The following is a 21,776-nucleotide window of genomic DNA, read 5'->3' on the forward strand; positions in this document are numbered from 1 at the left end:
TACTTGATTTTATAGATGAGGAATTTGAGGCTTAAAGAGGTGAATTTCCCTCTCTTAGCTCACCCAGCTAGAAAATGGCAGATCCCAGATTCAAATAGATATGGGACAGACATTTGTAGAAGACGAGGAAATGCTAAAAAAAGTGATTTAGAAAGAATGAGGACAAAAATAAAAGGGAAAAATAGCAACAATATTAATATATATGAATTCATATATATGAATTTATATATGAATACATATGAATTAATAGCAACAATAGTAATATATATGACTTAAAAACTAAAAATAGAAAAAAGAAGAGAAAGTAATAAGATAGATGGAATGAAAGTCTAGAAAGATTCTTGAGCATTTGTTTTGTTATAGAAGTTTTCAAACACATAAAAGAAGAGAGAATAATATAGTGAATCCTCATATACCACCATCCTGTTTCAATTATTATCAATTTGTGGTCAATTTTGTTTCTTCCATATCCCCAGTTAAGTTCAAGAAAATCACATGCATCGGATCATTTCTTCTGTAATTGTTTCAATATGATTCTCTGAAAATTAAGGTTGTTTTTTTTTTAAACAAATTATCAAACCTAGGAAAATAATATTACTAAATAGCCAGTTAATGTGGAAATTTTCTTAGCTGTTACATAAATCTCTTTTTACAGTTGTTGAACATTGCTGAAAAATACCTCTAAAATGTGCTAAAATATCAACTTCAAGATTACATTCTTTTTAACCTTGAATGGAGTCTTACCATAACACTGCAAAACTCTTTTAATTCTCCATAAACTTCATATTGTATTGCTTAGAGTCGCTGATCTGAATCTTCTTCATTCCCATCCAAGCCTACAGCCTGAGCCCTCACTAACCGTATATCCACAGAAAAAACTGGACCTTCAATGATGAAAAGTATGTTAAGGGCATCCAGCGACAATCAGCTAATTTGTTTTCCTTTCTTCCTCTCACCATGCCTTACCCATCACCAAAGTATTTCTTCCAGTTACCATCCATTCTTTTCTTCCCATCTTAGCACATCTGTGTGACATAATTAATTATAAGGCAGACTCTTCCTTGTGTGCTCATTCAGTTCCTTTCTGAACACAGAGATATGTCATCAACTGAATCACCTCTTTCCCATTGTATTCTGTTAGTGTCCCCCAAACTGTCCATGTATGCTTAAAAATGCTCAAGTCGTTTTTAAAAAACAAAAACAAAAAGACCCTGGATGGATGGACGGATAAATGAATGGAAAAAACAAAGAACACAACTTTTTAGCACATTGTTTAGTAAATTGTTTTGGGCTTTCTTATATATAAAAATAAAATACTACTTTTGAATTTTAAATTTTTTAAAATAGTGGTCCAATAATTAATAATAATAAATTAATTATTAAATAATTATTATTATTTAATTAAATAATAATTACTTATTATTAATTATTGCACCATTATAATAATAATAATAATGGAGAATTGCATTCTCCATGTAATTTATGTCTCTGACACCTAACAGTTCCTGACTAGCCCCTCTTGTTGTCCTTCAAGCATTCAAGCCATTGAGTCTTGTCCAGTTATTTACCACTTTACCCCTAGACCTTGCTTTTATCCCTACTGCGACCATCCACTTTGGGATCCTACATATTTATGCTACATTAGGACTGAAACTGACTAACTCCTCTACCTCCTTGTAGATGTTTCAACTTTTAATTTATCCCATATATACTAAAGTGTTAATTCTTGGTCATAATGTTATAACAGCAAGTGTCACATTGGTGCTTAGTTCTATAAAACAATCACATAAAGCTATGTGCTCCTTGAGAACAGGCACCATGTAGCCACTGCATTTCAATAAGAATTTATTGAACATCTTATATATTCCCATTATACCTACAATGGAAGGTAGGTATAAAAGAGAAAACATGCTCAATTTATGTGGAATTATTTATAGAGAGATCTAATTAACCCAACAATTATAACACACATTCAAAAAGATCAAATGTTTTCATCTAACATAGAGGTTTTACTTAGTTTTTAAAAAAACATTTTTATTAGGTTACTTGAAAAATGTTTCATTCTTAATAATTTCCTTCCCAATTGCTTCTCCCAAACTTAAAATAATTTTTAAAACTTACTGAATACTCATGGTTAGGGAAAATTTAAAAGTGAAGAAAAATTTTAAAGTGTAATAGCATTCTCTCCTTTGTTATATTTTTAGCTGCTTTTCATAATTTCGAGTAGTTTTGCTCAAAATTGTGAGCAAAAAATTATGGTTAGTTAAATTAGTGATTTAAAATCACACTCGCTATTATGTTCTCCATAATAGGTTTTCTTTTAAATATTACCAGTGAAAATATGCCATTGTACATAGAATTTTAATGCAAACTTGAAAGATTGATATCATGCTATTAAGAAATTAAATATGAGGACTTAAAGACAGCAGAGGAGTGAATGGAAGTCACACTGACCTACCTCCTCCCAAGATCAATCTGGAATTACGACTAAACTGTGTAGAAATCACCTGGAACAAACAACTGAACAATAGTGAGAGAGGAGCCTTATAACTTCAGACAGACAGAATAATGAGCTTTAGCACAACCGGACAGGTAAGGAGTGTGGTAGAGACTCGAGATGGTGAGCTGGGTGCCCATGGGTGGCAGCACCAGAAGGATATTGAAAGGACCAGTTGGATCCCCCTGAGATGAATGGGGTCTAAACCATGAGCAGGGATCTCCAGCCTACAGCACCAGAGCCCCAAAAGTACACAGATAACAGCCAGCTATGAAAAGCAGAAGGGTTGCTCTCTGCCAGAGACAGGTGGCTAGAGATGCAAAGAGCTGTTTAAAGGGCCAAAGCATATTCATTTGCAGCCACATACCCTGGGTTCCGGCAAAGGTAGGGGCAGAGTGAGCTAGAGACACCTGAGGACAGACTGAGGGAAGGAGGTTTTGGGGAGAGAACTGTGGGAATAGCCTGAGGGATCCCAGTGCTGACTCCTCCCCCATACTGCAGCAGCCATCTTGATCAGGTAGATCACTCCCCTGAGTGACAGAAGTGTGAGAGTACAAAATAGCCCCGCTACCAGGAGGGACTCTTCCCTGGCCCGGTAGTGCTTAAGCCTGACTATTGAGTACAGAGTGTCAGCCACAGATAGTAGATCCCTGGCTAAATGGGGCGCAGAGTGATCTAGGGACACTTGAGGAGAGTCTGGAGATGGAGGCTTTTGGGGGAGAATGGAGAGAGTACCTGGCAGGATCCCAGTGCTGACTCCTCCTCAATACAGCAGCAGCCATCTGGCTCAGCAGACCACTCCCTCTGAGTGGCAACAGCTTAAGAGGACACAATAGACCTACCCCCAGAAGGGACTCTGCCCCTCCCTGTGGTGCCTAAGCCTGACGCTGAATGCAGAGTGACTAGATTAACAACTAAAGGAGACAGCCACAGATACTAGATGCCTGGAAGGCTCGAAGACTGCCTAAGGTCAGACGGGATCAACATATGAAATCATCAGAGGCAGATCCAGAAAGAAAAAACAGCAGTCTCCTACCATAGAAGTTCATACCAGAAAGTCAGGAAATCAAAACAGATCAATTTAAGAAGCAGAAACAAAAAAGAAGAGTCTCACAAATAATGGGAAGACAAAGAAACACCCCCCCTCCACATTGAAGGGAAAGGAGCAGTCCCCAGAAAGAGAACTAAATGAAATAAAGGCAAGTAAACTATCAGATATTGAGTTCCAAACAACGGTTCTAAGGAAACTCATGAGCTCAGTGAGCTCAGAGAGAACTACCAAAAACTACAGGAAAGTACAAGGAACTTACTGCAAACTATATCAGCATGAAAAAGGACCTAGAAACTATCAGTAAGAGGAGATGAAGAATACAGTTCCTGAATTGAAGTACACAGTAGAAGGAATCAACAGCAGGCTAGATGAAGCAGAGGATCGAATCAGTGAGCTGAAAGATAACGTAGGAAAAACCTCCCAGGAAGAGAAAGAAAATGAAAAAAGACTCAAAAAGAATGAAGAGGCATTTAGGGAAATACCGGACAATGTGAAACATAATATCTGCATAATAGAAATACCAGAAGGAAAAGAGGATGAGGAAGGGATAGAGAGACTGTTTGAAAAAGTAATGATGGAAAACTTCCCTAATGAGAGGAGAGTAAAAGTCACACAAGTCCAAGAAGCACAGAAGGTCCCATTCAAGAGGAAACCTTGAGGCCCACTTCAAGACACATCATAATTACAATGGCAAATAACAAAGACAAAGAGAGAATCCTAAATGAAGCAAGAGAGAAAGAGGTACTAACATATAAGGGAGCCCCAGTATGGCTAGCAGCTGACTTCTCAACAGAAACACAAGCCAGAAGGGAATGGCAAGAAATATTCCAAGTAAGGAAAAGCAAAAGCACTAAGATCCTCAATAAAATATTGGCAGACCACATCCATCAATACATTAAAAAGATCATCCACCATGATCAAGTGGGATTCATCCCAGGGATGCAAGGGTAGTTCTATATTTACAAATCAATAAATGTAATAGATCACATAAACAGAAGGAAAGACAAAAATCACATGATCATATCAATAGATGCAGAAAAAGCTTTTGATTAGGTCCGCATCCATTTATGATAAAAACACTCAGCAAAGGAGGAATAAAGGGGGCATACTTCAACATAATAAAGGCCATATGTGAAAAACCTATAGCCAACATCATACTCAACAGGCAAAAACTAAAAGCTTTCCCACTAAGATAAGGAACAGGACAAGGATATCTGCTTTCACTACTTCTATTCAACATAATATTGGCAGTCTTAGCCACAGCAATCAGACAAGAAAAACAAATGAAAGACATCCAAATTGGAAAGGAGGAAGTGAAACTGTCATTGTTTGCAGATGACATGATATTGTACATAGAAAATCCTATAGACTCCACCAAAAAACTACTCGACCTAACAAGTGGATTTGGCAAAACAGTGGGATACAAAGTCAATATTCAGAAGTTGAAGGCATTTTTAGACACCAGCAATGAAATATCAGAAAGATAAATCAGGGAAAAAATCCCATTTGCTATACCAACAAAAAAAATAAAGTACCTAGGAATAAACGTAAGGAGGTAAAAGACCTGTACTCCGAAAACTACACAGCACTGAAGAAAGTAATTAAGGAAAACACAAATAAATGGAAGCATATATGTATGTGTTCATGGATTTGGAAGAATTAACATCATAAAAATGTCCGTACTACCCAAAGCAATCTATAGATTCAATACAATCCCTATTAAAATACCAATGACATATTTCACAGATATAGAACAAACATTTCAAAAACTTATATGGAACCATAAAAGACCCTAAATAGCAGCAATTTTGAGAAAGGGGAACATAGTAGGAGGGATCACAATACCTGACCTCAAACTATATTATAAGGCCACTGTAATCAAAACAGTCTGGTACTGTTAGAAGAACAAACACATAGATCAATGGAACAGAATAGAGAGCCCAGAAGTAAACCCATGTCTCTATGGTCCATTAATATTTGACAAAGGGGGCAGAAGCTTAAAATGCAGTAAAAATAGCCTCTTCAATAAATGGTGTTCAGGGAGCTGGACAGCTACATGCAAAAAATTGAAATTCGACCACCAATTTGGACCATACACAAAAATAAACTCAAGATGGATAAAAGACTTAAATAAAAGTCACAACATCATAGAAGTCCTAGACGAGAACATAGGCAGGAAACTCTCAGATATTCCACACAGCAATATTTTCACTGATATGTTCCCTAGGGCAAGGAACATAAAGGAAAGAATAAACAAATGAAATTTCATCAAGATAAGAAGCTTCTTCATGGCTAAAGAAAATATCAGCAAAATGAAATAGGGAACCAACCATATGGGAAAATATATTTGCCAATGACATGTCAGACAGAGGTTTGATCTCTAAAATATATAAAGAACTCACACAACTCCACTCCAGGAAGACAAACAATCCAATTAAAAAATGGACCAAGGACCTAAACAGACATTCCTCCAAGGAGGACATACACAGGGCCCAGAGATATATGAAAGGATGCTCAGCATCACTAGCCATCAGAGAAATGCAAATTGAAACCACAATGAATTGCCACTTCACACTGGTCAGAATCGCCATCATAAACAAATCAACAAACAACAGGTGCTGGTGAGGTTGTGGAGAAAGGGAACCCTAGTACACTGTTGGTGGGAATGCAGACTGGTGCAGGCACTGTGGAAAACAGTTTGGAAATTCCTCAAAAAAACAAAAAATGGAACTGTCGTTTGACCCAGCAATTCCCCTGCTGGGACTATACCCTAAGAACTCCAAAACATCAATTCAAAAGAACCTATGCACCCCAATGTGCATAGCAGCACAATTTACAATAGCCAAGTGGTGGAAGCAACCTAAGTGCCCATCAGTAAATGACTGGATCACAAAACTGTTGTATATTTACACAATGGGACACTACACAGCAGAAAGAAAGAAAGAAAGAACTATTACCCTTTGTGACAGCATGGATGGAACTGGAGAGCATAATGTTAAGCAAAATAAGGCAGGGCGTGAAAGACGAATACCATATGATCTCACCTATAAGTGGAACCTAATCAGTAAAACAAACACAAAAAAATATAACCAGCAACATTGAAAGAAAAAACAAATTGGCTGTAACAAGAGGGAAGGAAGGAGGTGGGTAACAGGGAAAAGAAGGGGAAGGGTCAAGTCAAGGAACATGTGTAAAAGACCCATGGACAAAGCCAAAGTGAGGAAGGGTGGAGGGTGTGTGGTGGGGGTGGGTGGGGCAGGGGAAAGTGGTTGCAGGAAAATGGAGACAGATGTATTTGAACAATAAAAAAAAATTTAAGAAAAAAATTAAATATGAAATATTTATTTTAAAGAATGGCTTTTGGTCTAAAGCAAGTCTCTGTGTCAGCAATTTGCCTTATATATTCACCCCAGCCTTCTCCCTAACCCTGGGTAAAAATTATAGCCATAAATACATTTATTTCAGTTTTTAGTCTGAATTTTGATCCCAAACCTCTGAATACATTTATGTAAATTTAAATCAAATATAAACTTTTTTAAAATATTAGTAGTGAGTATAAATATTCATTGTATTTTTTTAGCTTCTCTTTATGTTTGACATTTTTAATGATAAATATAAAGAATGAAGTAAAAAATTCATACACAAATATTACATTTTGGTACACACTAAGCTCTTTTCCTAGTGAGGTAATGCTAGTACATACCTATACTACTTTATACTTGTAAACCTTGATGTATTAGTGTATTATATAGCATGAACTTCATGTTTTGAAAATTATGAATGCTTCATAGTTTCCTAGTAGTTTATTATTACTTTTAAAAAATATATAAATTTAACTTTCTCCTCTTTTAACAAATGTTGCCAGAATTTGACTAAAGTGTGACCCTAATCCTTCTGTAGCAGCAGAATAGACTAGTATTTGTAGTGCTGTATTAACAGAACATGAACCTTTATTTTAAAAAGCATCCCTTTAAAAGACACCGAGAGTTGGGTTTTGCACAATGTTAGGGGTATTGTAACTGTCTGTTGATTGAGCAGAATCGGCTTTAGCACTCACTCCTTGCCTCCCTCCCAGCCTCTTATGGTCAGTCTGTCCAGAGCTCCTTCTTAGGCTCTGGAGGTGGACTGTTTCTGTGGCCATTCAGGCTGGGAAGTCCTGAGCTTGTTTTTCCACTGCCAAAGTCCCTACCTCCAAATATCATCACATTGAGTGTTAGGGTTTCAACATTTGAATTTTGAGATTACACAAACATTTCCTGTGTAAAGTGCTGTATAATTACGTCCAATCAGATAATACAATGAAAAAACGGGAAATAATTTATGCAATTTCCCTTCTGAGTTGTCAAACACATTAATTCTACAACTATATATAGTAGCCGTAAGAGAGCCCAAACATTTCGTTTTACATCTCTTAATTGGCTTTTATTACAACACCCAATTTTGTTTTTCACTTTCACCAAGTCGTTTTTGGTGTGATTTTTACAAGCTAAGTACAATGTATGTTTTAATCTAATTGTTGGATAATTGGGATTAAAACATAGAATTTTAGAACTTGGTACATGCAAGATCTCCTCTGTGTTATTTAATATGTAATAGAAGTCAGTAAGGCTGAGATTTCTTTTGGTGACTTCCCCAAGATTATATATAACAGACCAAACCAGTTGATATATTGACATAGCGACTAGTCTATGCTAATAGATACTTAACTATCTGCAGAAATTAAGGAATTTATAAGGTAAATATTTAACTTGCTAAATAATAGTAAATATATAAAATTATAGCAGATATATATATTATAAAATGTCACACAAAATAGATACTTGTACTTAGGCTGCAGAAGGATAAGGGGCAAAAGCACTTATTTGTAATAGCAACCTTTTACTTTTATTTCCTGAAATCCGTTTAGCACATTGCTTTTGAAAGCCTTTACAGACTCAGAAATATGTTTCCCAAGTAATCATTTCCCTTGATTTACTCGATTCTTAAAGTTTCCTAGTTTTGTTGAATTTTATTATACAGTTATTATAGAGCTCCATTTTATTTTTTAATTTGAAATCCTTTTTAGCTTTTCTTCTGTTAGAAAAAGTAAATCCTCCTGTATCTGTGTAGTCAATTACCAAGGAAGTCTGAATCCTTTCAAATAGTGCTTAATATTTTGAAGAGGAAAGGTATAATATTCAGTTTTTCAATTTTGAGGGTGATAATGACTATTCACTGGCTACAGAACACTAACCCAAGGTATACTTATATATTTCTGAGTATGTAGGTCATATAGAAGCATATTACTAATAGCTTTAGATACTAATAAGTTACGAAGGGATAAACAATACAAGGTTCAAAATTAAAATATTGTGGGCAATGAAGCATATTTCTAAGGAAATGCATGTATTTAATATCAGTGTTGTGATGAACATTTTCTATCAAAACTATCATTGATTTCTCAGTTCTTTACTTTTCATCTTTTTTATAACTAGTTTCTACCTTGTATCATTTTTAGTGTTTCAGTGTATTCATAAATATGAACATTACAATAAAAATAATAAATAAATGAGGGCTTTATAATCTTTATCAGTCAATATGACTCAATAGAATTTGGATATTTTTAACATGAAATATTATTATGAGACACATTTTCCCAAGATACTATTTTTGACCAGATATTTTCTTTTATAAGGTTTAAATTGCTCTCTCAATGAAATCTAAGCATGTGTCATAGTTTCAAGATCCTTTATAATCTAACTAAATTTATTCCATATTTATAAGCATAAGTTCATGTTTAGGTTAGTCCAATAAATGTATTAAAATATTACTATTATTTTCAATGTTAGTCTTCCTTTTTGGATGGCTAAAAATCATCTTTATTCATTATTTAAGGCTTTTCCACAAAACCCTGTTAGTTTGTTTCACTCTACCATATACCCACCCATAGCACCCATATATGTATAAAGCAGTTTTTTTCTGAATTATTATAGCATATTACTTAACAAGTGATTAGGTATTTTTCTGCATGTTCTTAAATTGTGTCATGAACATGAACTTATCATAAATGTATTGTCAGTATTAATATTATTTTAATTCAGTGTGACCTCCACTGTCTTGGTCACTTCAGGAGAATTGACTGCTTTGAGAGAGATAAGTGAAAACCATCATGCTTGAGTCAGATTCTCCGAAACTCCTAAAACATGTGAAGTTTCACTCAAATCTTAAAAACAATTTGTAATATCTTTCTAAAAATTTCTGTCTCATGCTGGTGATGGCTGTTTATTTATTTACTTTTTCAATTTATAAAGCTAGAAAAAACAGGGATTGATGGAGAAGCAAGAGAAGGATTTAAATGGTATACAATGTCTTGGTAGTTTCTTGAATACCATTTAACATAACTGGTTTCTGTACTGACTTATAAAATCAGTTGATGTACCTTTTGAAAAGCCTTATCCTAATCAGGTATATATTTCTTTAATTATATATAGCCATTGTGGTCATTTCTAAGAGTGTGATTTAGATAACTGAGAATATAATACCTTCTGATCAGGTTTGGCATACATCATTTATAATTATTTATTCCTTTCCAGAAAAGTGACCCACCGTTCATTTAAAAAGAAACACTACATTTTATTTTACCTCTCTTGGTACAACTGAGTTCTCTGTAGACTTTATATTATTTTTCAGCATATCAAGTGATGGTGCCGTTATCAGAAGCTGATAATGCCTTAAAGAATACTATGTTGCATAATAATGTTTCCTTATTTTACAAATTCAATTCAAGTTAAAAAAAAATAATTGGTGCCAGACTGCTGCAGACACATATTTCTAAGAGTGATTTTGTAAAATTTGTATATAATATGGACATTTTTTTCATCTCAGCATCCATACATCATCACACCACTCAACACAGAGTAAACTCAATAATTATGAATGTGATTTGAAGGGTTTTCACATTTTTGTGGTTATAATGGATACTCACAAGACATGAGTGGGGCTGTTATCAGTAGCTTCTTCCTTCTTCTGGCACCTCATACCATTTATAAATAAGAGGATAATGAGAAGCCACTAGACATGATCAAAGTTGTTCTTCATAGAGAAAATCTAATTCAAGTATGTTTCACAGGTAGTTTGAAGAATGCCATCAACTTGTATAATTTATGCATGGTTCAGTTTTTGTTTTATGTCTTATTAGAGTAAAATGATTTAATGTATTATCCATGATTTTGCTCATCTTCTAACATACAGCAGGTCTTGGCACAAATAATGCCTCTTTTTTATTACAAAATCTTTCATTAAAAAATCATGAGCATGTAATTCTGTAACATAACAGTATCACACTCAAGCATACCATATGACATTTTAGGTGAAATGTTCAATTAAAACTATAAATTTTATTACACCCATATGATCACCCTACCAACCACACCGAAGCAGACATTACTTCTGCCAGACCCTCCTTTATCACAGTGTAGGCATTACATTATCCTGGCTGTTGTTGCCATGTGTCTATTTCCAGGTCATTCCATTTCCTCTCATTTCTTGATGATTTTTATTCTCAATTACTCTTTCTAATGCCATTCTTGTCTCAGTTCCTGGCAATTTCAATATACATGTAAGATATCCTTCTAAAGACCAGTTCATTGGCCTTCTCTCTGCCCATGATTTTGTCCTACATTTCTTACCCATTTAATCCCAATCATATTTTTTATAATATCAGAGCCTATAACTGCACATCTTATACCCCCTATTTCATATATCCCCATCTGATTACCACTTGTATTTCTGACTTATTCTTTCTGGTATCTGCTAATATCCAATATTACTTTAAGTTTGTGCTTTGGAATTTTTCAAAAGTAGGAAGAATAGTAAAGAGAATTCTCATGTACCATCAACCAGCTTCAACAATGATCAATTCATTGCCAATTTTGTTTCATCTATTTTAATGTGAGGTAAATGTAAGGAAACGTTTCATTCACATATATATATATATATGATGACATCTTATTTTCTTTATTATTACATAACAGGAAGCATAAACATTAACAATTCCTTAATATCTAACCATCCTTTAGGCTCAGCAAGAACTCAGATTCATTAACCCTACACTCCTTTCACACCTCTCTTATTGATGATATCCTCTTTTTCTCTCTTTATCTCCACTTTACATACCCCTTGATTCCTCTTCCTTCTCCCACTTTGTTACTCTCCTGGCCAGAACTGCATCCTTGGTTAAATAAAACTCTTTGCCTGTTCCATGCCTGTACCCTTGCTGCTGAACAAAGTTGAGAGTAACTCACAACCACATTTATTGGTCTCATTTTAAATTTTTATCCTGTGAGTAAGCTGCTATGGTGCTGCCCTGAAATCATACTATATATCTATAGTTTATTCCCTTTCCCACCACCCTAGATGAATCCTTAATGCCCCTCTGTTCATACCTTTAACATGCCTTCTGTAACTCACCATCTTTTCAGTTGAAGACCTTGCTTTCCAGTTCACTGAAAAAATGGAAGCATTCAGACTTGAACTTCCATAGTACCATCACCCCCATCAGCTTGTCTACCGGCATCTGCACACTTACACTTGGCCTTCTAGCTTGATTGTACCAATGGTCTGTTATGGGTCTTTATTCTCTGTGCTCTAATTACTTTACTTCTTTTGCTAGGTATTATCTTTTATTGCCTACTCAAAACATTGTTCCAGAAATTCTCTTCTTCCTTATCCCACCATCTCTTGCATCATTAAGTTTCATTCTTCACTAGAGCCTTTCACTGGCATACAGACATGCTGTTAATTCTCTCACCTAAAACAAAAGAAAAAAAATACAACTTCTCTTGACCCAGCTTTACCTACCTCTCCATTTTTCTGATTTTCATTGTAGCCAAATTACTCAAAAATAGTTATCTGTTCCTGCTACTCCCATTCCCTCCTATTCCTCTTTTAATAAGCCTTTTGCTTTTACCACTCCACTAAAATTATACTTGTGGAACTCATTAATAACCTATATGTTACTAAACCCAGTGAATTTTTACAGTAATCCTCGTTTTTTGGCCTACCAGTAGGGTTTGACACCCTTGAGCACACACTCCTTCTTGATACACTATCTTAACTTGACTTCCAAGATTACTACCTTCTCTTTGTTTTCTGTCTCCTTTGCTGTACCTCTTCTTGTCCCAGGGCTGTCTTTGGTCTTTACTATTTATCCAGTCTCTTTGGTGACTTGTAATTAATTGCCATTCTACACCATGGACACCCAGCTGATATCTCTGGCCTATACTTCTCTACTCAGCACTCCACTTGGATATCTAGGCACCTCAAACTTAACTTGCCTTTTTAATATTCTACCTAAAATTTATGCAGCTGAACTCTTCACTATTTCAGTTAAGGACAACTCGGTTCTTCAGGTTGGTGAGGCTAAAAGTTTAAGAATCACCCTCTATTTCTCCTTTTTTCTCTCACATCCCATGAATAATATATCCAGAAGTCCTTTTGGCTCTGAGATGTCTAGTATCTGACCCTTTTTCTTTATCACTGATGGGAACTAGGACCAGGACCAGCACTTCCCACTTGAGTTGCTCCAATAGTTCTAAAGGGCCTCCCTGTTTCCACCATGGCTTTGACCCTTAAAGCCTGTTAGTCTATTGTTAACACAGTCGCTAGAGCAATACTTTTCAAATCTAAGTCAGATCATTTTATTTTCTCAATGTGAAAGCCATAGCAGCTTACAATTTAATTCAGAAAAGAAAAAGCTGAAGGTTCAATAATGCCTCCACAGAATTGTGATTACGCTCTCCTTTTCTCATTTCATTTTTCCTATCCCCCTACTATTTCTTGAATGTGCCTGGCATGCTCCTGGCAAAGGGCCTTTGCACTGCTTGTTTCCTCTGCCTAGAACGTAATTCCTCAAGATACCCACGTTCATGACTTCCTCAGTTCCTTCTCTGTTGTTGCTCAAAGGACACTTGCTCAGAGACCTGAAACCCTCAAACCCCTCCTCAGTTTCCAGGGGCCCATGGTCCCCCTTATCCTGCAATATTTTTCCTGATAAAATTATCATCTTATAGCTTATCATATAATTTATCTATTTATTATGTCAGTTGCTTATGGTGTCTTCCCCCACTGGAACATAAGTTGCACAAAGGGCAGGCATTTGGTCGTTCCTGTCTGACACATAGTGGGTGGTCAATAAAATGATTTTTCCCTTTTGAGATTATTTCACTCCCATTACTCCTCAGAGTCAGTCATGGTTCTTTTCCAAACAATTAACTTGGACTTTCTCTATTTTAGGGGCCTGTTCTTTGTATATTCCTCTCTGCTTTTACCTTCTTAGTTGTGTTGCAAATTTTTTTTAATTTTAGGTACATATTTTTAGTTTTCTGGTCTTCAAGTCAAATCTTTTTATACACTTTCTCCTCTTGGCCCTTTCTTAGTTATATTTTTATTTCTAGAAGGTATGTTTTCTCTGTCCCAGGCCACCAAGACTTTTATTCTAGTTCCAGAAGTCTTGCTTTTCCTTGAAAATGTTTCTCATGTAAATTTGTAGTACTGATTGCCACTGCCACCTACCTGTCCCCTCCACCTACCCTGTAGGCAACCTGGTAACCCTTTATTCAGATTTTCCCGTCATCTGACATTGTACTGAAATACAGGTTCCTTTGACTTAATGCTTGTGTGAAATTAGTGTTTCATATCTGTATATAGTCATTTGTTTATTTTCAAAATACTTTTATTTTCTACTTCAGAAAACACAAATATTTGTGTATACATTTATGTGTATTTATTTAGTTTCCTATTTTATCCAATTTTTATTGAAAGCACCAAGTTCTAGATCTTTCCCTATTGGGTATCTAAAATTTTCTGATATTCTTACCTTTAATAGGTCATTGCCTTAGTGATGGATATGTTTACAGATGTGGACATTTTCAAAGAAATAGTGGAGGCATCAACTCGAGGGGTGTCCGTATACATTCTGCTCGATGAATCCAAATTTAATCATTTCCTAAGTATGACTGAAAAACAGGGTTGTCAAGTTCAACGTCTCAGGGTAAGAGTTCCATGTTTTTTTGCTCAGGTATTGTTTTTATAGATTGTGCACTATTTTTGTCTCAGTTGAATTTAAGACATGTTAAACTATGATACTACAAAAGTAAAATTAAAAAATGTACGTGTGTGTATACATACACACATATATAAAATTTAAGGTAGAATAATGATTGATCGCAAAAGGTTTCCTTTTGTACTTTTTCAGATGTAACTGAAAACACATCCGCATGACAAATTTATCTGGTGCCTTTCTTGACAGTGAGACACTTGAGCTTCTGAGTTTACTTTGGCTACCAGTCATAATGCATCTGTTTTGCATGTGCAACCTTGAAACCATTGACTTGAGTGATTTTTTTCATTCAGCAGATATTGCTTATCACAATCATTTGGTATAGGGATTTCAGTTACATTTGACCTTTTAAAGTCTGATGCATTTTAATTTTAGTTTCTTTGACATGATGAATCTATAACCTGAAAGGATCTTGCAATAGGATCCTAAGTGATTTATAAAATATCCTGTGTAAATGTAAAATAATATCTCCATATTTTAAATTACTGTTTTCCTAGAGTATTTCTTTTTTGGGTGATGTTTTAAAATTTGTTTTTCACTATTTTTTGGTTATGTGTTTAAAAATTATTTCAAGTATACATTTTAGTACTAAGGTTTTTTTATTAACATGTATTTTACTTTTTAAAATATTTTCCTTCTAGCCTTAATTTTTATGTTTTATTTATGTATAATTCTAGAATATTCGAGTGCGGACAGTAAAAGGCCAAGAATATCTTTCAAAAACAGGAGCCAAATTTTATGGGAAATTGGAACAGAAATTTTTGTTAATTGACTGCCAGAAAGTTATGTATGGTTCTTACAGGTAAGATTATTATGTTTACCTCTCAAATTAATAATCATTTATAGAACTTACTAGTTTTACATTTTAGTGTAATCTGCGTAGTTCTTGTTTTTGATGAAGTTACAGTTGACATACAACATATATATTAGTCTCAGGTATAATGGTTTAATATTTGTATATAATGCTAAATGAACACCACAATAAGTAGTTAATATTCATCACCATATATAGTTACAAAAAAACTTTTTTTCCTTGTGATACAGACTTTCAAGATTGCTTTTTTAGCAACTTTTAAATATACAATATAGTATGATTAACTGCAGCCACCACACTGTACATTACATACACTACATCTCCAGCACTTATTTATTTATAACTGAAACTTTGTACCTTTTGACATTTTACCCATTTCATTCATCCCATATCCCTCCCTCCTCCTCTGGCAACTACCAGTCTGTGCTCTGTATCTATAAATTTATCTTTTTGGTTTTTTTTTTCATTGTTGTTCTGCATATAAGGAAGATCATACCATGTTTGACTGTCTCTGACTTATTTCACTTAGCAAAATGAGTTCAAGTCCATCCATATTATTGCAAATGGCAAGATTTCATTCTTCTTTTTATGGGCACTTGGGTTGCTTCCATATCTTGACTATTATAAATAGACACTGCAGTGAACATAGGGATACTGATATCATTCTTAGTGGGGTTTTTTTGTTTTCTTCAGATAAATATCCAGGAGGGGAATTTAGTAGGTCATAAGGCAGTTCCATTTTTAATTTTTTGAGGAACCTCCATATTGTTTCCACAGTGGCTGCACCAACCTGCATTCCCACCAACGGTGCACAAGGGTTTCCTGTTCATCACATTGGCCCAACAGTCCCTATTTCTTGACTTTTTCATAATACCCTAGTGTGTGTTTACCTACAGCGTTATCAATCATTTACTCTCTCCTAGCTTAGCTCTTTTGCATATTTTAACCCTGTCCCTATAACTTATCTTCAAGGCTGTTGTTTTCATCTATATTTTATAAATGTTGAAAATTGAAGTTCCAATAGTTTAAGAGATTTGTCTAAAACCCCACAGCTAAGGGCCACAGACAACCCAGGCCTGGCAGCACAGTCCAGATCTTGCTGGCTCCAGAGTGTAAGTGCTGCCCTAATATTCTGTTATAAATTTCCGCCACCAGTCCTGAATGGGATACACAGTGAGGCTACATCAACAGGCTGATGAAAGCACCAGCAAGCATATGTGCGCTGCTAGGTCACCAGGGCACAGTGGATGCATCATTAAAGACTGTGGGAGGAAGCCCAGAAAGCTGTAGATATAAACAGGGCAGTGTGAGAGGAAACCTTAGGAACTTACAAAGTCTACAAGAAGGAGGCACCATGTAAAATGGAAGGCTGTGGGCAAGTTACTAAACTTGATTGCACCTTAGCTTGCTCCTCTGTGAAGTAAGGGTAATCGTAGAACTACCTCGTTATTGATGTGAGAATTAGAGTTATGCATCCAAAACCTCTAATGTTAACTATTATTTTAGGCCCTGTTTTTTTTTTTTTAACTGTTGTCTGCTAACTTTCCCTTTTCTAAGGGATCCTTTTCTGAAAATGTAGTTTGGAGTTCTAAAGGAAAACATACTAAGAATAAAAGTTACTGCTAGTGCTTAAAATTAATGAATCCTTTTAAAGACTCATTATATGTGTATATGTTAGTTCAGATTACTTTTAGATGGATTTTAATTGAAATTTTAATTAAAATTGAGAGTTCACTTGACTTATAGAATGGTGTCTGCTAGTTAATGTCATCTCAGTGAATGCCTAGGACCACAGATTGTAAAAATTCATCAAAACTTTTTATCTAACAACTCAACTATTTTATGATTTCATGTATGGTTTAAATATATTTCTTTAAGAAATAATGATTGTCAGCTCTTGTCATTTTTGTTTTCTCTCACTAATTATCATGAACCTCTCCTATTAACAATATTTTAACAGGATCTAGTGGAACAGTGATGAACCAGTCTTCATAGAAACTGGCTAAAATTTAATTTCCATTTGGTTAAAACCATCCTTTGTCTCTCACATTCTGTAATTGTAATTGTTTTCCTCATAAGCAAGTCCAAAATGCCTTCTTCTTCATTTCAAAATTCTTTTCCATAAAATGTCTTCATATTTTAAGCTCTCAGCATTTCTAGGCAGGCTTGGTGTCTGTACTCACCATAGTCACAATTGTGTGACAGCTCACTCGTCATCATGATGGTTTTATCAACAAAACATAAGCATTTTGCCATATCCCAACACTACACTAACACTGACAAGATAAAACAATCATATACTTTTCATCAGTGTGTGTAAATCATATTTTGTATTGGATACCCTCATTTCAAGGTGTCATATGAAAATCTGGAAGATATTTAACATTTTCCACAAATTTGATTGACAGAATTTCATAAGCTTTTTTCTTTAAGTATTATGATACTAATAAGAGTTACTTTCAAAAGATACATTTCACTGAAGTTATTGGCTCTAAAGTGCCATCTTTGCTCAGACTTGAAGATCATCACATTTAGAAATCCATGCTGCAACTAGTCACTATTTTCACTCCATGGACTTCACTTTATTACTCCCAACCAGAAACTCAGAGTTCTTGAACCACTTTTTAATATGTGAATCGACAACTACATTCCCAACTTCATGATGAATGTATAACAGTCTGTTTTGGAGGGGATAGCGTAGTAAGTTATGATACAGAGAGAGCTGTCAGAGGGGAAGAGGGTTGAGAGGCTGGGCAACAAAGCAGAAGGCATTAGGCAGTACAAATTAGTAGTTGCAGAATAGCCACAGATGCAGTTTGCAATGCAGGGAATATAGTCAATAACGTTAATATAATTGAGTATGGGACCCAGTAGGTACCTGGAGCAGCTGAGGGGACCACTTTATAGAGTGCATGGTTTACCGGCCATTTCCTGTATATATGAAACTTGGTGCAGAATGGTGTTGCATATAAGCTGTGGTTGAAAAATAATATAAAATAATTTTTTATATTTATCCAAGTAAATATATGTGCATATTTTTTAAAAACCAAGTATTACTAAAAGATAACACAATACAAAACATATCTTAAACATACCTTAAACTCCATCTCAATATGCTCCTAATTCCTTACCTCCAGATACAATTATTTAATTTTTTAGCTAGTTCTTTGTATGTCATTCTCTTAAATCATGTGATTATACTGCTGTTTCTTGATTTATCACTTTTAGATATGATATTTTGACTTTATATTATGGTAATTGAGGAGTTATATTTTGTAACCACTCATATCTAATTGCTCTACTGGTCCCCATTCACCCAATACATTTTTATTACAATTTTTTTGTTAAATGATAAGAATGGGATTACATTACTGAAATTGTATCAAAATTGATCATTAATGAGCAATGGAGTGATTTATGATTGTTTCTTTCTTCATAACAAAGTTAATAATGACCATTTTATTTTGGTTTTATTCATTGTCTTTGTTTTCTATTTAATTATTGTTATCTTTTTTTCCCAGTTGTCTACTGATTTCTTAGTACATAAAAACTTTTCCAAATGCTAAGGTACTACCAAAAATCTGTGATATCCAGTCTGGACTAGCAGGTCTTTAACTTGGAGCACAGCTGGGATCCTGGTATTTCCTATATTCCTGGGTAATTTGAACTACAGTTTGTAAAATCCCATTTTTAATCCCATTTTTTAAATTCATTTTTGTTTCCAAGTCTTGATTTTCCTCCCAAGTTTGATCAGAAACATTTCTATCAGTGTGGGATTTTTTAAACCCCCAAATTTATAATTTTAGATGATTTATGGTTTAACAAGGGATGAAACTCTTAAATTGTATCCCTTTTGCTCCAAATTTGGAAGGCATTGCCCTGCATTCAAATTGTTATTTAAGAAGTCTCAAACAATTGTTATTGCAGTTTTCTTCATGTAACTTTATTTTTTTTTTTCCTTTCTGGAAGTGTCTAGGATTTCCGTTTTATTCCATGCTATTCACAAATTTATTATGATGCTTTTGCATCTAGGCCCTCTTTTTTCTTGTTGTTCTGGCACTCCAAATTCTTGCACCTTTCACTTCTGAAAAGTTTTCTTATTTATTCTTTGGTAATTTCTTCTACTCAATTATTTCTGTTGTCTCCCTCTGGAATTCTTATGAACCAGATTTCTGCTTCCACTGTATTTTTTTTTTCCATACAATTTTCCATCCAGGAGTGGGGGACATTACACTAACGGGGGGATTTCTCAATTACATCTTTCAAGACTTCTATTATATCTTTCTTTTTAAATTTTGCTATATATTTTGAATGTCTGCTACTTGAAATATTTCTATAGCATTCTGTTCATGTTTTATAGTTATAATCTTCCCTCTTATTTCTTTGAAGATATTAATTGCGTGTGTGTATCTATATGTATTCTTATTTGTGTATTTTCTGTTTCCTCTGGGTGCCTTTTTTATGTGTGTTTGGTTTGCTTTCAGTTTTGCATCTAAGCTTTTAAGCTTTGTAAGCGACCTTCTAAGTTTTCTTGTATGTAATGTCTACCAATCTCCTGCAATGTCTTTATATTTAAGAATAAGGGAGTATAGAACTCACTAGAAATTTTGTGTGAAATGCTTATCAACAGATAGTTCACAGAATAGTGACTGGCTGGGATCCTGGAAATTATACAGGAAGATCCCTTAATGTTGGCCTAAGTAGTTCTTTTATTTCTGGGAATGCTCAGTGTTTCAAGAGAATAATCTCTAAATTAAATATTTCCAATTGAATGTCTTTCTATTATCTGAAATTCTACTACAATATTATTTTTGGGTTTACCAAAGCATAGAATCTTTCCCAATTGCTACACATTCACCACTATCTTCTCAGGTTCCTAAGTTTCATACCTACAGGTAATTCTTATTTCATAACCTACGCATATCCTTTATGATGTGCAGATATTCTTATTCTTTCTTTTTGTTACTGGCTCAATAATTTTACTCATTATTTCAATTTCTGCTCTGGTGTTGTCTCTTATCACCTTATTCTAACTACTTTACTCATCATAGTAAACTAAATTCCTCATCTTTCAAGTCTATAATACAAGTAGCTGTGAAGAAAAAATAATTCTTCAAACATATATTTTTTATTAGAACTTATTCAAACTTGGAATCAGATTCTATGCAAACTTTGCTTTCAGTGTTCATCCATCTCTTATATTGTGTTTGTAATTCAGTTAAATATAAGCTGATTTTAGTTTTCTATAATACATGGCCATTTTGCTTCCTTTTTCTATGTTTCTTCTTCCACACAAATTGTCCTCCCAGACCTTTCCTGTCTTAACTTCAAGGTTATCTAGTTTCTATCAAAATATTGCTAAAATCTCACTTCTTGAGGGATTTTCTTACATTCGATAGCTGATTATTCATACCTTTATGTGCTGTTTCCAACATATTTTGTACTCATGTCTTCATGAGCCGGATTAAAAACTTCTCAAATAATTCACTTTTGTACCATATCTTTTAAGTCAGGCTGGTGGCCAACATATCTATAAATACAAAGCACCTAGTAAATGTCCTGCTCATACCATCCATTCAGTAAGTATTCTAAATAAAATTAAACATATCAGAATAATTAAGTTGCAGACTGCTGTTGATAATATATTATGTATTTTAAATTATTACTCTGCATATTTTTTTAAAACATTTTCATCTGCCTTCATTATTGTCTCCCCTCTATAAACAATAAATTCCTGTTATTACATTACATAACATATTAGTGATTTATTTCTTTTTCAGCCCAGTGGCTTTGTATGTTTAACTATTCAGATTTTTGAACATCATATTTAAAATCTTACATGAAATTTCAAGATAACTATTGGCTCTACACTCTGGAAAAGGGATTAGAAGTTCCACAAAGAACTGTAAAGCAGTTATAAATTCATTTTCCTAGAAACTCTACCTGCGTTAAAAGATCTTAATTGGCATTCTGACTGGCATGGTTTGTGAGGATTAAATTCACCAATCCTGTATACTCTGAGTACACTGTTTAATGACTGAGGCTGCTGCCCACAAATCCTCTCTCTGTTTACAACCCTCAGAATCCTAAATTACATTTACTAAGCCACAGAGAGAAAAATATATGTATTAGTAAAGACCTATCTTGCATTGTAACATGTTAGAATTATAAGGAATTGTAGCAACTCTGCTATTTATTTCCTCATTTTGGATAGGAGGAAACAGAGTCCCAACGTCATGTGACTAGAGAGCTCCGCAAAGGCCAGGTCTCTCAACCTTTCCTGGAATGTAAGCTTGCCCAAACCCTGCCAGGATGC

At 34.5% G+C, this 21,776-nt stretch overlaps 1 protein-coding gene across 1 annotated transcript in view; it reads left to right on the forward strand.

Moving 5' to 3' along the window:
- Positions 1-21,776, forward strand: part of FAM83B (family with sequence similarity 83 member B) — an 82,749-nt gene that overhangs the window by 58,370 nt on the left and 2,603 nt on the right. The window contains exons 3-4 of the mRNA XM_054568829.1: positions 14,413-14,577; positions 15,324-15,448. Coding sequence (XP_054424804.1) covers positions 14,413-14,577; positions 15,324-15,448 — 290 coding nt within the window. The remainder of the gene's footprint in view (positions 1-14,412; positions 14,578-15,323; positions 15,449-21,776) is intronic.

This window comes from Pteronotus mesoamericanus, unplaced genomic scaffold, assembly GCF_021234165.1.
Source record: "Pteronotus mesoamericanus isolate MK-2021 breed Mesoamerican mustached bat unplaced genomic scaffold, CSHL_Meso_final contig_20, whole genome shotgun sequence".
Taxonomy (NCBI): Eukaryota; Metazoa; Chordata; class Mammalia; order Chiroptera; family Mormoopidae; genus Pteronotus; species Pteronotus mesoamericanus.